This window comes from Notechis scutatus, chromosome 15 (genome assembly GCF_049901735.1).
Source record: "Notechis scutatus isolate UNSWTSFEM ecotype Mainland chromosome 15, rNotScu1.2, whole genome shotgun sequence".
Lineage (NCBI taxonomy): Eukaryota > Metazoa > Chordata > Lepidosauria > Squamata > Elapidae > Notechis > Notechis scutatus.
In genome coordinates this window covers 9,412,665-9,424,536 of record NC_142023.1, presented here as the reverse complement: position 1 = coordinate 9,424,536, position 11,872 = coordinate 9,412,665, and the positions used below count along the sequence as shown (strand labels likewise).

The 11,872-nt window shown below is 48.6% G+C and overlaps 2 protein-coding genes across 3 annotated transcripts; one reads left to right on the top strand and one right to left on the bottom strand.

Moving 5' to 3' along the window:
- Positions 1–2: 2 nt before the first annotated feature.
- DPH7 (diphthamide biosynthesis 7) lies at positions 3–9,565 on the top strand. 2 transcript variants are annotated; one of them, XM_087944104.1, is made up of 10 exons: positions 3–172; positions 1,793–1,955; positions 2,076–2,215; positions 3,085–3,172; positions 3,696–3,787; positions 4,997–5,163; positions 5,382–5,454; positions 6,281–6,346; positions 7,363–7,535; positions 8,006–9,565. In XM_087944104.1, the coding sequence occupies exons 2-10, from the start codon at positions 1,815–1,817 to the stop codon at positions 8,449–8,451; spliced, it is 1,386 nt and encodes a 461-aa protein (XP_087800230.1). In that variant the 5' UTR covers positions 3–172; positions 1,793–1,814; the 3' UTR covers positions 8,452–9,565. The 2 variants fall into 2 exon arrangements, with proteins under 2 accessions (XP_087800230.1, XP_087800231.1); XM_087944105.1 differs by having other exon boundaries at positions 21–172; positions 1,798–1,955.
- A 683-nt stretch (positions 9,566–10,248) lies between these two features.
- MRPL41 (mitochondrial ribosomal protein L41) lies at positions 10,249–11,123 on the bottom strand. Its single transcript, XM_026686742.2, has one exon. It carries the CDS (start codon positions 11,040–11,042, stop codon positions 10,635–10,637), a length of 408 nt encoding a protein of 135 aa, XP_026542527.1. The 5' UTR covers positions 11,043–11,123; the 3' UTR covers positions 10,249–10,634.
- Positions 11,124–11,872: the final 749 nt, after the last annotated feature.

The window sequence follows — 11,872 nt, the reverse complement described above, 5'->3', positions numbered from 1 at the left end:
GAGGGGCGTGGCCAGGCCGCACACCTGGCGGGACACCTGCTTTTGGCGGGGGAGAGGGGGCAGGGAAGCGCAGCGGGACTGCCGGGCGGGAAAGGCGGAGAGAGAGGAAGAGGCGCGCCTGGCCTCGCCTCTCCTTTCCCTGCCCGCCCCCCGGGACAGGAAGGGCGGCCCGGTAGGTGCTGCGTGGCCGGCCTCGCTTCCCGGTCGCCGCGCTTGGAGAGGGTCCCTTTGGGGGGGGGGAGGGTGGTTGGCTGGAGAGGGGACCCTTGGCGAGGGGCGCACGGGGAGGGGCGCTTTGGAGAGGTGCGATTTGGAGAGGGGCCCTTTGGGGAGGAGCGCACGAGGAGGGGTGCTTTGGAGAGGGACCCGTTTGGGAAAGGGCGCTAGGACTGTGGAGTGGGGGGCACTTTGGAGAGGGTCCCCTCAGGAAGGGACCCTTTGGGGAGAGGGTCGTTGGGGAGGGACCCTTGGCGAGGGGCGCACGGGGAGGGGCGCTTTGGAGAAAGGTTGCTTGGTGAGGGGGATCCTTTGGGAGGGGTGGTTTGGAAAGGGGGCGCTCTGCAGAGGAGACTATGGCAGGAGCCTTTGGGGAGGGGGCACTTCGGAGAGGGACCCGTTTGGGAAAGAAAGGCTGCTGAGAGTGGGGTCCCTTGGGGGAAAAGTTTGCTTGGGGAGGGCCCCTTTGGAAAGGGGGGCGCTTCAGAGAGGGTCCCATTTGGGAAAGGTCGCTTGGTGTGAGGTCCTTTGGGGAGGGGCGCTTTGGAGAGAGACCCGGGAAACGGTCTCTAGGAGGGGAGGGGCCCTGGGGGAGCATTTGCAGAGGAAGGGGCGCTTTGAAGGGGTCCCATTGTGAGGGGGGTCAGAGAGAGGCTCCAAGGTAGGGGCCCTTTGGGGGGGTCATTGGGCCGCGATGATCCTTTGGGAGGGCCGTTGCAGGAGGGGCCGTTTGGGGAGGGGGCCCATGGGCTCGGGGGGCTCCCCTTTGATGCCCCTGTGCCTGGCTGGCTGCCTGCCCAGGCGCTTCTCTAGCCTCAGAGCCCCCGCAGGATTATTATCAGTGAAAGCTCCTATGATTGGATGGAGGATATTTAATTTATTGCTTTTGCAGATCATGCAAGGCCCCTCCCAAACATACTTAACGCTTCTTCTTCCAGTTATTTCCCCCACCACCACAACAACCCTGCAAGGTGGGCTTGAATGGAGAAAGAGGGACTGGCCCAAAGTCACCCAGCCGGCTTTCAGGCCTATGGCGGAACCAGAACTCCCTGGCTCCCAGTTTCTAACCCTGATGTGTGAACAGCTAGACCAAGCTGGCTCTCCATTATTAATACTATTATTGGTATTTAGAAAGTCAGGGGGAGGTTGCTATTTGGGGATATTTGCAGGGATTATTCAAAGGGAGTGCAGGAGGTCAGCGGGAGCTGGCTATGATCACCGGATATGATTGCTATTCTTTCCTTTGTGAGGAAAAATAAATCATGGAATGTGGGGACGCGGTGAGAAATGACACTCGTTGGATCAAGGATATGGCTATTATTATAATTATTACGATTATTAATATTTCCCCCCTTAAAAATGAGAGTACGGGACGACCAATCTTGGGGTGCATTTATTGGATAATGTTTGGATCAAGGACATCATTATTATGACTGTGTGGTTATTTAGGGGTTGTTGGTTTTTTTTTAAATGATAACATTGCAATCCGTCCAAATGAAATTGATCGCTGGATAAATTCCATAGAACAGCAGGGATAATAAACTCTCCTTTTTTCTCCCCCTTCTTCCTTCTCCAGCACAGGATGAAGGCACGCTGACATGGCTTTCAAATGCAGAGCACAAACGTTGCAGGTGGTTGATACCGAATATAGTGCGGACACGGTCGAATGGTGCCCGGTGGAAAGCTGGCACAACATCCTGGCATGTGGCACCTACCAGTTGAAGAAACCAGAGAGTGAGGTGAGCTGTAGACTTTTTCGAGAAGCCAGAGAAAACTCATGAAATTGTTTTGCACTTAGAGTCTTAATAAATGGGTTGGTTGAGTTTGGGCCTTTTTTTCTTCTTCTACTTCCTAAACAGCCTGGCCAAAGTCGTAGCAAGGACAGCGAATCCCCTGTGCGCCTAGGACGTCTCTACCTCTATTCCTTTGAAGATCAGATGTTCACACCGCTGACGGAGATCCAGAGGCTGGAAACGGTGGCTATATTGGACCTTAAATGGTTGGATGGATGCTTCTCCATTTCGTTTGCATGTTTTTACTCCTCCGAGAAATTAGATTAGCTGGGGAAGGGTCATTTCCTTTGCAGGAAAGATTTGCCCATAGGGGAGAAAGTTGGGGCTTTCAAGGTAGAGGAGGTGTCAGGCGTGAGTTGAAGGCCTCCACCTCCGTGGTGGACTTCACAGGGCGACCATCAAGGGCTATGATGCTCCCTATGCAGCACGGTCCACATCTTTCATGATCGGGAGGGAATTGGGTGCCTTCAGCATAAGAGCCAAGTGCTTAAGGCATCAGGCTAGAAAGCAGAAGACTGGGAATTCTAGTCCTGCTTAAATATGAAAGCCAACTGGGTGTCATTGGGCCAATCACCAGGGGACAGTGAGTTCTAGACCCATCGTAGGCTTGAAAGCCAGCTGGGTGACTTTGAGCCAGTCACCAGGAGATTGTGAGTTCTAGTTCTGCTTTAGGCTTGAAAGCCAGCTGGGTGACTGAGCCAATCACCGGGAGATTTGTGAGTTCTAGTTCTGCTTTAGGCACGAAAGCCAGCCCAGCGGACCTCACCAAGTTCTTGTCATGGAGGAAAATAGGAAGTTGTATTGGATGTGTTCATCGCCTTGAGTTATGTGTAAAAAATAAATCAAGGTGGGAGAAAGATAAATAAAACATTATTTTGCCTTGCTCTTCCTTCTGTAAAATGGGTGGCGTGCTCTTCCAAGACTTTCAGTCAGTGTTAATAATTTCTGCACCCAAGGCTGGGTGGAGTCAAGCTGGAAATGAAATGGTCTTCCTTTTTTTTTTTTTTTGCAAAAGAGGGAGGGAAATTATTCTTTTTCCCTCTGCTGATGTCTTTGCTATCTCTTCCACTTCCAGGTGCCATGTTCCCATCGCAGGGCGGCCTGTTTTAGGCATCGCCAATGCCCAGGGAGCGGTGAAGCTGGCCCACTTGATGGGAAGCGAGGTAGGTGTTCTCGACCTGGGCTTCCCACGCTCATGAAGCCCACTCCTCGTCCCGATAAAACCCCTTTTATTTAGGTTGAAGGGAATTCCTCTCCAGCAAAGTCCCGGCCAACAGTCTTTCATGAGATTTCACAACCACAGACCTTTATCAGGCTTGGAGAGTTGCCAGGCTGATAGCTTCCAAACGCCACGCTGTAGCAGCAATTACTTGGCAAGAAGTCAGGGACAGATCTTCACCCTAATTAAACGAATTAATTGTCTCCTGCAAACCCCACTCCCCTTTCCTTCCTCTTTATTCCCTCTGGGAGGGGCCATTCACCGTCCACCTGTGCCTTTCCTCTCGAGTTGTCCTTTGTTCCTTAATTGTTCCCTTCTCCTGGCAGCCACTTGAAACGGGACATCCGTGTTTTCTTGACCCAAGAAACTTAGCATCTACGCATTAGATCTTGCTAGGTTTCGTAACTGGTGCTGGAGACCAGTTTCCACGTTGAAAGTTCTGACCAGTCTCCTTTTCTTTCCAGTAGAAGAGTTGCAGGCTTCATCCCCTCTGCAGTGTTGACCTGGGAGATGATTGCCTTGCTTTGTCGCTGGACTGGTCCACGGGGCTAGAGCAGTGGTAAGTGGTTGGAGGGCCTAGCACGGGGTTGCCCAACCTTGGCAAATTTGAGATGAGTTGACGGGGCAATGAATCAGTGGAACAGCTTGCTTCTCGAATGGTGGATGCTCCATCGCTGGAAGTTTTCGAGAAGAGATCGGGCAACCGCATGTCCTGAATGGAACAAGGACCCTTGTCTCAGGCAAAAGGTTTGGACTAGGAAGGCCTCCAAGGTCTCCCGCAGCCCTTTGATTTCCCAGCATTGCCCAGCCAGCCTACCTGTGCAGGTAACCCTCGACTTACAACCCCAATTAGGCCCGAAGCTTATGTTGCTAAGCATAAGACAGTGGGGCAGGCTCTGGCAAATAGCCCCTTCTGTTCTGACCAAGGCTTCGGAGACAGTAATTACGCACACGCTTATTTTAAAAACAAGTCTTGTTTTATTGCAATGCTGGGAATTGTTTTCATTCCCGGCCGTAATGAATTCTCAAACAGTCCCTTGAGATAAGCACCCACCTTTCTTTCCTGTGAAGTGCTGCCAATAACAGAAGTGTCAAATGAACCAGAAAAACAAACAAAACCAAAGTACAGAGCTTCAAGAATGAATCTGAACTGAACGAACAACCTTGCTTCCTGCAAAGGTTTCCTCACCTTGGCCTGACTTTTATTCTTTATGGGAGGGGCAATCACATCCCAGCCTTACTTCTGAGTCGCCCCTTTTGTCTCAGCTGCTCTTGCCTTCTAGCAGCTCTGTGCACACACGCACTGGGAACAGGCTCCCTCTGTTCCTCTGCCTCGCTGCTGCCAGGCTCCGGAGGCAGCACCCCACTCCCAGATGGTCCTGGCCCCATCTCTGCATCGGACGCAGGACCCTCGTCCGAGTCCTCCCCAGATTCCTGGACTGGTCCCCATTCTTCCCCACTGTCCGATTCCGTTGCCGTCTGCACAGACTGCCAGCGAACCACAACACCTTCCATCCCTCTTCAGTTTCTGAGAAGACTTCTGGTGCTCATTCCTGTCCAACATGGACCTTCTGATGTTCCCCCGTCCCTTAACAAGCATCACAGCACAACTCACGCTGAGTTTTAAACTTTGCATCCTGGCTTCCGATCAATGCTGGATGGTAGTAGAGACGGCAGGTGGTTCAGCATTCGTTTTTTGCTTTAAAAGGTTTTCAAAAGTTGCCTTTTTGAAACAAAAAACAAAAACTATTTCACGCCATTTCTGCAGCGGTCACCCCCTGCGACTGGTCAGCAGCGATTCCAAAGGGAGGGTCAGCTTGCTGTCAGTGGACGAATCCAGTACCTCGGTGCACGTCTTGGACCAGTGGAAAGGACACGACTTTGAAGCCTGGGTGGCTGCGTTCGACTACTGGAACACTCGTGTTGTGTACTCAGGTGCGCATTTGCTCGGATGGTAGTTTGCAAGAGTCTCCGGGAGGCCAGGAATAGGTTGAATGCGAACCAGGGTTGGCCAAACGCTGTGGCAATGTGTGAATCCAACCAGGGTCAAGATTAGCTTTGAAGCTTTGAAATAATAATCTGCTTTTGTCGTTCTAAACACAATGGAAACATATCAGCCGCGCATTTTCTTGGTCTTCCCTTCCTGGATCTAGGTGGAGACGATTGTAAACTACAGGGCTGGGATACTCGGAGCAGCTCAAGAGCTCCTCTCTTCACCAGTGAGCGGTAAGTCGTACAATCTATCTAAACTCCTTCAACCCCTTCCCTCAAAACGACACTATGCAGAACACTGCACACCAGAACAACTAGACACAAGGGGAGTTTTTTCCCAAACGCTATCACTCTGCTAAACAAATAATCCCCTCAACACTGTTCAACTATTACAAAGTCTGCATTACTATCACTTTTAATCCTCCCATCCTTCCTTTCACCCATCTTCTCCCACCTATGACTGTAACTTTGACACTTGTATCCTTATGATTTATATTGACTGTTTCCTAGTATGATTCGATTGCTTATTGGTACCCTATGACTATTGTTAAGTGTTGTACCCGATGATTCCTGACTCTTGATGAATGAATCTTTTCTTTTATGCACACTGAGAGCTTATGCACCAAGAGAAATTCCTTGTGTGTCCAATCACACTTGGCCAATAAAGAATTCTATTCTATTCTATTCTATTCTATTCTATTCTATTCTATTCTATTCTATTCTATTCTATTCTATTCTATTCTATTCTATTTTATTCTCTATCCCGTCCCATCCCATCCCATTTAAATTTTATTCCTATATCCTTCTATTCTATTCTATTGTACCCTATGACTATTGAGTGTTGTACCTGATGATTCTTGACCAATGTCTCTTTTCTTTTATGGACACTGAGAGCATTTGCACCAAGACAAATTCCTTGTGTGTCCAATCACACTTGGCCAATAAAGAATTCATTCCTTCATCTCTGAAAAGAATCCATGGCTCCCATCTTGTGCCAGGAATACTGGTGGGGTGGGTAGGTGGGTTGAACAGCCTTCTTTTGATGTGGGTTTCATTTCAGGCATTCTATGGGGGTCTGCAGTATTCAGAGTCACCCGTTGCGGGAAAATCTGCTAGCTACGGGAAGGTGAGTCTCCAAAGGATACGAAGTCAACTTTTAGGAGCATCTTGTAAATTTCACACGGTCGTACAGGCAGTCCTCGACTTACAACAGTTCGTCCAGTGGCCGTTCAAAGTTACAATGGCACTAAAAAAAAAAAAGTCTTCACAGTTACAATCCGTTGCAACATCCCCATGGTCACGCAATCTAAATTCAGAGGCTTGGCAATTGACTCGTATTTACGATGGTGGCCGTGCCCCCTTTTGCGACTTCCTGGCAAGCAGGGTCAGTGGGGAATCCAGATTCATTGAACAACCGTGTTACTCACTTAACAGGGGCAGTGATTCACTTAAGAAACATGGCGAGAAGAGTCGTAAAACGGGACAAAACCCACTGAACGAATGCCTCTTAGCAACATAGCTTTGGGGCTTGTGGTCGTACGCTGAGGACCCCCTGGGCTACCCTTAATTTGTATTGTTTTGTTCCTTTGCTGTAGTTCATGTTGACATTTGTTTAGCATCTGAATTTGGATCGTGGGGGCGCTGTAACGGTCAGAAGTGTGATGAAAGCTGTAAGTCACTTTATTCAGTGCCGTTGCATCTTCGAAGGGTGGAGGACTATGTGTAGGAGGGAGTGGGGGAATCAGCTGTGGACGTACGAAGGCTCTGTGGCTTTGGAAAAGGAGGTGTTAGCATTCCAAGGAACAACCTCCAAACAGACAACTTCAAGACAAGCATCTTCTCAACATTCCACTTGATTAGAGTTTTCATATTGGCACATCTGGGAAAACCCCAATCTGAGAGTTCCTTCAGTCCATCACATGGCCCAATCAAATCTTCATCCCAGCTGGAGCCCTCCCTCCAGTCGCTCCCCTCCAGGTGCAGGGCGACACGTCCTTCACTCTCTGAGAAAAGATTGTTGTGTCTAATCTTCCCTCCTCCCAAATTCCCAGGCACGGAATGTGGCAGCCTAGAAGCTCCAAAAGAAAAATGGCTTCCCAGGCTGACAGGAGGAGAAAAAGTTCTCGACTTGTGTTTCTGCAGCTACGACGAACACGTCCTTCTCTGGGACACCAGAAAGATGAAGCAGCCCCTGGCGGACACCCACGTGCAAGGCGGCGTCTGGCGCTTAAAATGGCACCCGTCTCAGGAGCAGTTGCTGCTTGCGGCCTGTATGCACAATGGCTTTGCAATCCTCCACTGTCCCAATGACTTAGGTGAGTGTTTTGATTGGAGGAAGCCACCCACGTCACTGCTGACTTCGGCTGTAGTAGTTTCCAAATACGCCTTGGCATAGGACCGCAATCGAGCGCAACATTTCTGCGGCTAAATGGATCATTGACTTGAGTTGGCCCTCATTTTACACTTTAGACATGAAAGATGGCTGGGTGACTTTGGGCCAATCACTAGGAGAATGTGAGTTCTAGTCCTGCCTTAGGCCTGAAAGCTGGCTGGGTGATTTTGGGCCAGTCCCTCCTTTCTCAGCCCAACACATCTCACAGAAGTATTCTTAGGGAAAGAGGAGGAAACTGTGTTGGTTAGGTTTGCTGCCTTGCGTTGTTTGCAAAATATTAATAAAGATGGGATACCAAAAAATAAAACATAACTTTCCCTCGCCTCATTGCCTGAATAAAGAATGTAATTATGTCCAGGTCCAACAGCCCTCCTCTTTTCTTCCTGCTCTTAGAAGAGAACCAAGAGAAATGCACGATCCTGTCATCTTACGCCTTGCACAATTCTTTGGCTTATGGAGCCGATTGGTCCAGGCTTCTCCCGAGCGACTCTTTGGAGGCGTCTATGGCTATGGTGACCCTTCAGGAGGACCCAAGAGCCAGCCGAGGGGACCTCAAAGGGCAGAACCTCAAGATCATTTACGAATCCCCCACGGCCACCTTCGATGTGCTGCTCGAGGAGGAAGATGACCAACCTCCCGTGTCTCCATTGCGAGCAGAAGGTACCTTAGCCCCACAGGAGCCTTCAGGTGATGGAAGAACTCCAGATACCAAAGCAAACGGGGATGTCCAAGCAGCCAGAGGCCAAAGGGAGACCAGCCTCTTAGCGACATGCTCCTTTTATGACAACATTCTACACGTTTGGAAATGGGAGGTCAGCCGGAGTGTCCCTCTGGCTTAAACCCACTGTTGGGGTGTGGAAGGAGGCCTCCAGTATATTTTCTATCCATAGGTGGGTGGGGGGGCAGGAAGCATGCTGGAAATGACTCAAGAGTTGAACTGCGAGACTCTTGGGGGCTCTCTGACCTTTTGTAGTTTACTTGCAGACATTTCATTACCAAACTAGGTAACATCATTGGAGCTAGAAGGGAGTGCAGACTGCTGTGTAGAGGACTGTAGAATTCTTGGTACTCTGAGCCACGTTTTCTTGCAGACGTTTCGTGACTCTAACTAGGTAACACCATCAATGCTAAGGGTGGTGTTTGCTCCCTGTTTACCTACAGTAGCTTCTCCTTTCAGTCTCGGTGGTGGTGTGGGTTTTCTCCTTGGAAGTTGTTGTGTAGGGTATTGTTTTCTCCTTGTCCGTCTGCTGTTAATTCCTGCTTATTTGGATATTGGATGCCGGGCGCTACTAGTAGTTGCAAGGTAAGCTACTGAATATGAACAGGGAGCTCGTTTGGTACTTCACTACCTAGTTTGGTCATGAAACATCTGCCAAGAAAACCATCAAGCTCAAAAGAGCATCAAGGACCCCGCAGTTCAATTCCAAGCTATCAACATTCTCTTCTATCAATATGTTTTTATATTACTGCTGGGAGCCTCCAGTAGCTGTGAGGTTTGAAGGCTCTTATGTTGCTTACTTGGTTCTTTCCAACAGCTTTTTTTTTTTATACTGCAGAAATAAGATTGTTCAGGTTCCATAATTTCCTGTTAATTCCACTTTTCCCCTAAGATTTGATTCTTGCAACATTCTCAAACACCAGCTTTAACATTGGGAGTGCCATTTGGCTCACATTTCCTCCCCAAATATATAGGGAACCTGAAGTTCTATTCAAGCTTGCGAAAGAGGCTGAAATTAAAAACGGCAACCAATGATCATTGAAAAGATATTCTCTTGAAATCCAAGCACAAGCTCTTTTGTGGGGTAGATTGGCCTCATGAAAGGCGTATTTATAATCTGAGGTATTACAGATTATGGCATTTTCATACAAACATGCTCATTGGCATTGTAAAGAGCACCTTTCAGCTAAAATATATTTTTGATCTTTTTTACAATAAAATCTTGTCTTGTAAGATCCACTGTCCTTTTCATTTAAGCTATTAAGACAAGTATCAAGGATCACAAGGATCAAAGCCTGTGTCAAAAACTACTTTGGACTGGACCAAATTTGTCTGTGTAGAGAACGGCTGTTTTATATAAAGGAATGTACTCCGTCATGCTTAAGTCTGTTTCAAAAGCAAGGTGTATTTTGCTCAGAGAAGGAAGTAATACAGTAGCCATACAGTCAACAGGTAAGAATATCTTACAGGTGGACTAAGTATTGTAAAACTGGAGGCAAGTACTGGCAAGAATAGTTTCCGATAAGTACTTCTAGAATTGCGACTGCTAGTGTGTGTCTGTGCAAGGGCTTGCTAGTTTAAACAACATAACCAACTGAAGAAATCATAGCTAAGAAACAGGTTTAAAAATGGTACATATGAGAGCTCTAATGTATGCTATTTTCTTTTTTGTGTGTGTGTGAAAAGGATTTCATTTTCAATTTAAATCTAAGCAGCACAGAAGGAGCCCTTCGTCCCCACCAAATTCAGTGCCCACACCCCATTAAAACCCCACCGCCAGAATCCTCATCCTTGCAAGCCCTTCCCAGGCGGATTTCTTTGAACAGAGAGTACCACCAACTCCCCAGAGAAACACATATATTGAAGACTTTTTTGGACACAACTTTCAAAGCAGAAACATCAACGCTTCTCAACCAGGGAGGTGTCACATTCTCTTTATTCGTAACCCTCCACCCCAAATTATCTGGTCCAAAAGCCCCCTTCTGAGAAGCTATCTTTTCTTTTGAGATGTGTCTTTTCTCCTCTTCCAAGAAATAGTCTTTCCCCCCTTTTCTTCCAGGAAATGGTGTCTTTTCTCTCTTCTTCCAGGAAATTGTTTTTTCTTCTTCTCTTTTTCCAAGAAATTGTCCTTTTTTCTCCCTTATTCCAGGATATTATCTTTTTTCCTCTGCTTTCGATCCTGTATTTAAAAGGCTTCAATAAAGTTGCAGTCCTGGGGGGGGACAATTTGTCTCCACTTGGGGGGGGGGTCTCTTTTCTTTTCCTTCCTTTTTCTTTCTTTCCTTCCTTCCTTTCTTCCACCCGCTAGCGCACGAAGTTCTTGGGGAAGAGCCTGAAAAGCTTCCCCTCCTGGCTGCTCTCGAAGCCGTACTTCTCCAGGGCGTCGGGGTCGAAGACGCCTTCCTTGACGTCCTTCTCGATGAGAGGCGCGGCGGTCTGCTGGAAGAGAGCGCGGGCGGTCAGGGGCGGCTCGCTGCCGGCGGGCGCCCGGTAGGAGACGTACGCCTTCAACCTGAAGCCCCTCAGGTCCGGCACCATCAGCACCGGCACCTGGTCCTTCACCAGGACGAACTTGCGGCTCGACGTGATGCAGCCGAAGACTTTGCAGCCGCGGCTCTTGAAGAAGGTCCGCGGGCCCCGCTTGCTCGTCCAGGCCGACATTCGGTCAGCGCCGCGGAACAGGCCTCGCGTCACCTCGCCCAGGAGACCCATGGCGAACTAGGACGGACGGACGCTCGGGCGCCCACCTGTGCAACATCGGCGCTTCCGATTAGATCGTCCACCTCTGCAACATCGCCGCTTGCTATTGGACCGTCTAGGCGCTCTACCAATTCGCCTCGGCCGTGCTCACGTCCCCTTCGGATAGGGCGACATTTTAACCAATCGGATGCAAGAAGACGGGACTGGTCCGGTGGCCACGCCCACTGCGGGGAATGTGTCTCCTGATTGGAGTTTGACTCGGGATTCCTCCTGCTCGGCGGGGGAGAAGCCCGTGACTGTAGAACTACGAAAAAGTGAAGAGAGACGCAGCTGCTGAGAATGAAGATTTTATTTGTTAATTTATAATCCGACTTTTTATTATCAATTATATTTATATTCCTCCTTTATTGTTTCTTATAGCCCCTTCATAGTCCTCAGCCACCTTCATATGGTGCCCTCCAGAGGGACTTCAACAACCGGGCTGCTTCTGGGTGGGGATGATGGACAATCCTAATCGTACTTAAAATATTCCACAGTGGGTGGGGCAGCACAACAACCCTGCGAGGTCGACCAGCTTTGGAAACTGAAAGTTTCAACACTGGACGTTTTCAAAAAGAAATTGGACAACCATTGGTCCCCAATGGTACCGAGTTTCCTGCCTGAGCAGGGGGTTGGACTAGAAGACCTCCAAGGTCCCTTCCAACTCTGTTATGCTAATTCTATTATTATTATTTCTGTTTCTATTTTCTTTTCTACTCTATTACATATTGTATTCTCATGTATTTATTGTACTGTATTCTATTATGTATTTTGTATTCTCCTATGTATTCTATTCTCTTATG

Coding starts and splice junctions, on each gene's coding strand:
- DPH7 (XM_087944104.1), top strand. CDS start 1,815: ATGGCTTTCAAATGCAGAGCACAAACGTTGCAGGTGGTTGATACCGAA. Junction 2,216..3,084: donor GCTATATTGGACCTTAAATG/GTTGGATGGATG, acceptor TTCCACTTCCAG/GTGCCATGTTCCCATCGCAG. Junction 5,164..5,381: donor CACTCGTGTTGTGTACTCAG/GTGCGCATTTGC, acceptor TCCTGGATCTAG/GTGGAGACGATTGTAAACTA.
- MRPL41 (XM_026686742.2), bottom strand. CDS start 11,042: ATGGGTCTCCTGGGCGAGGTGACGCGAGGCCTGTTCCGCGGCGCTGAC.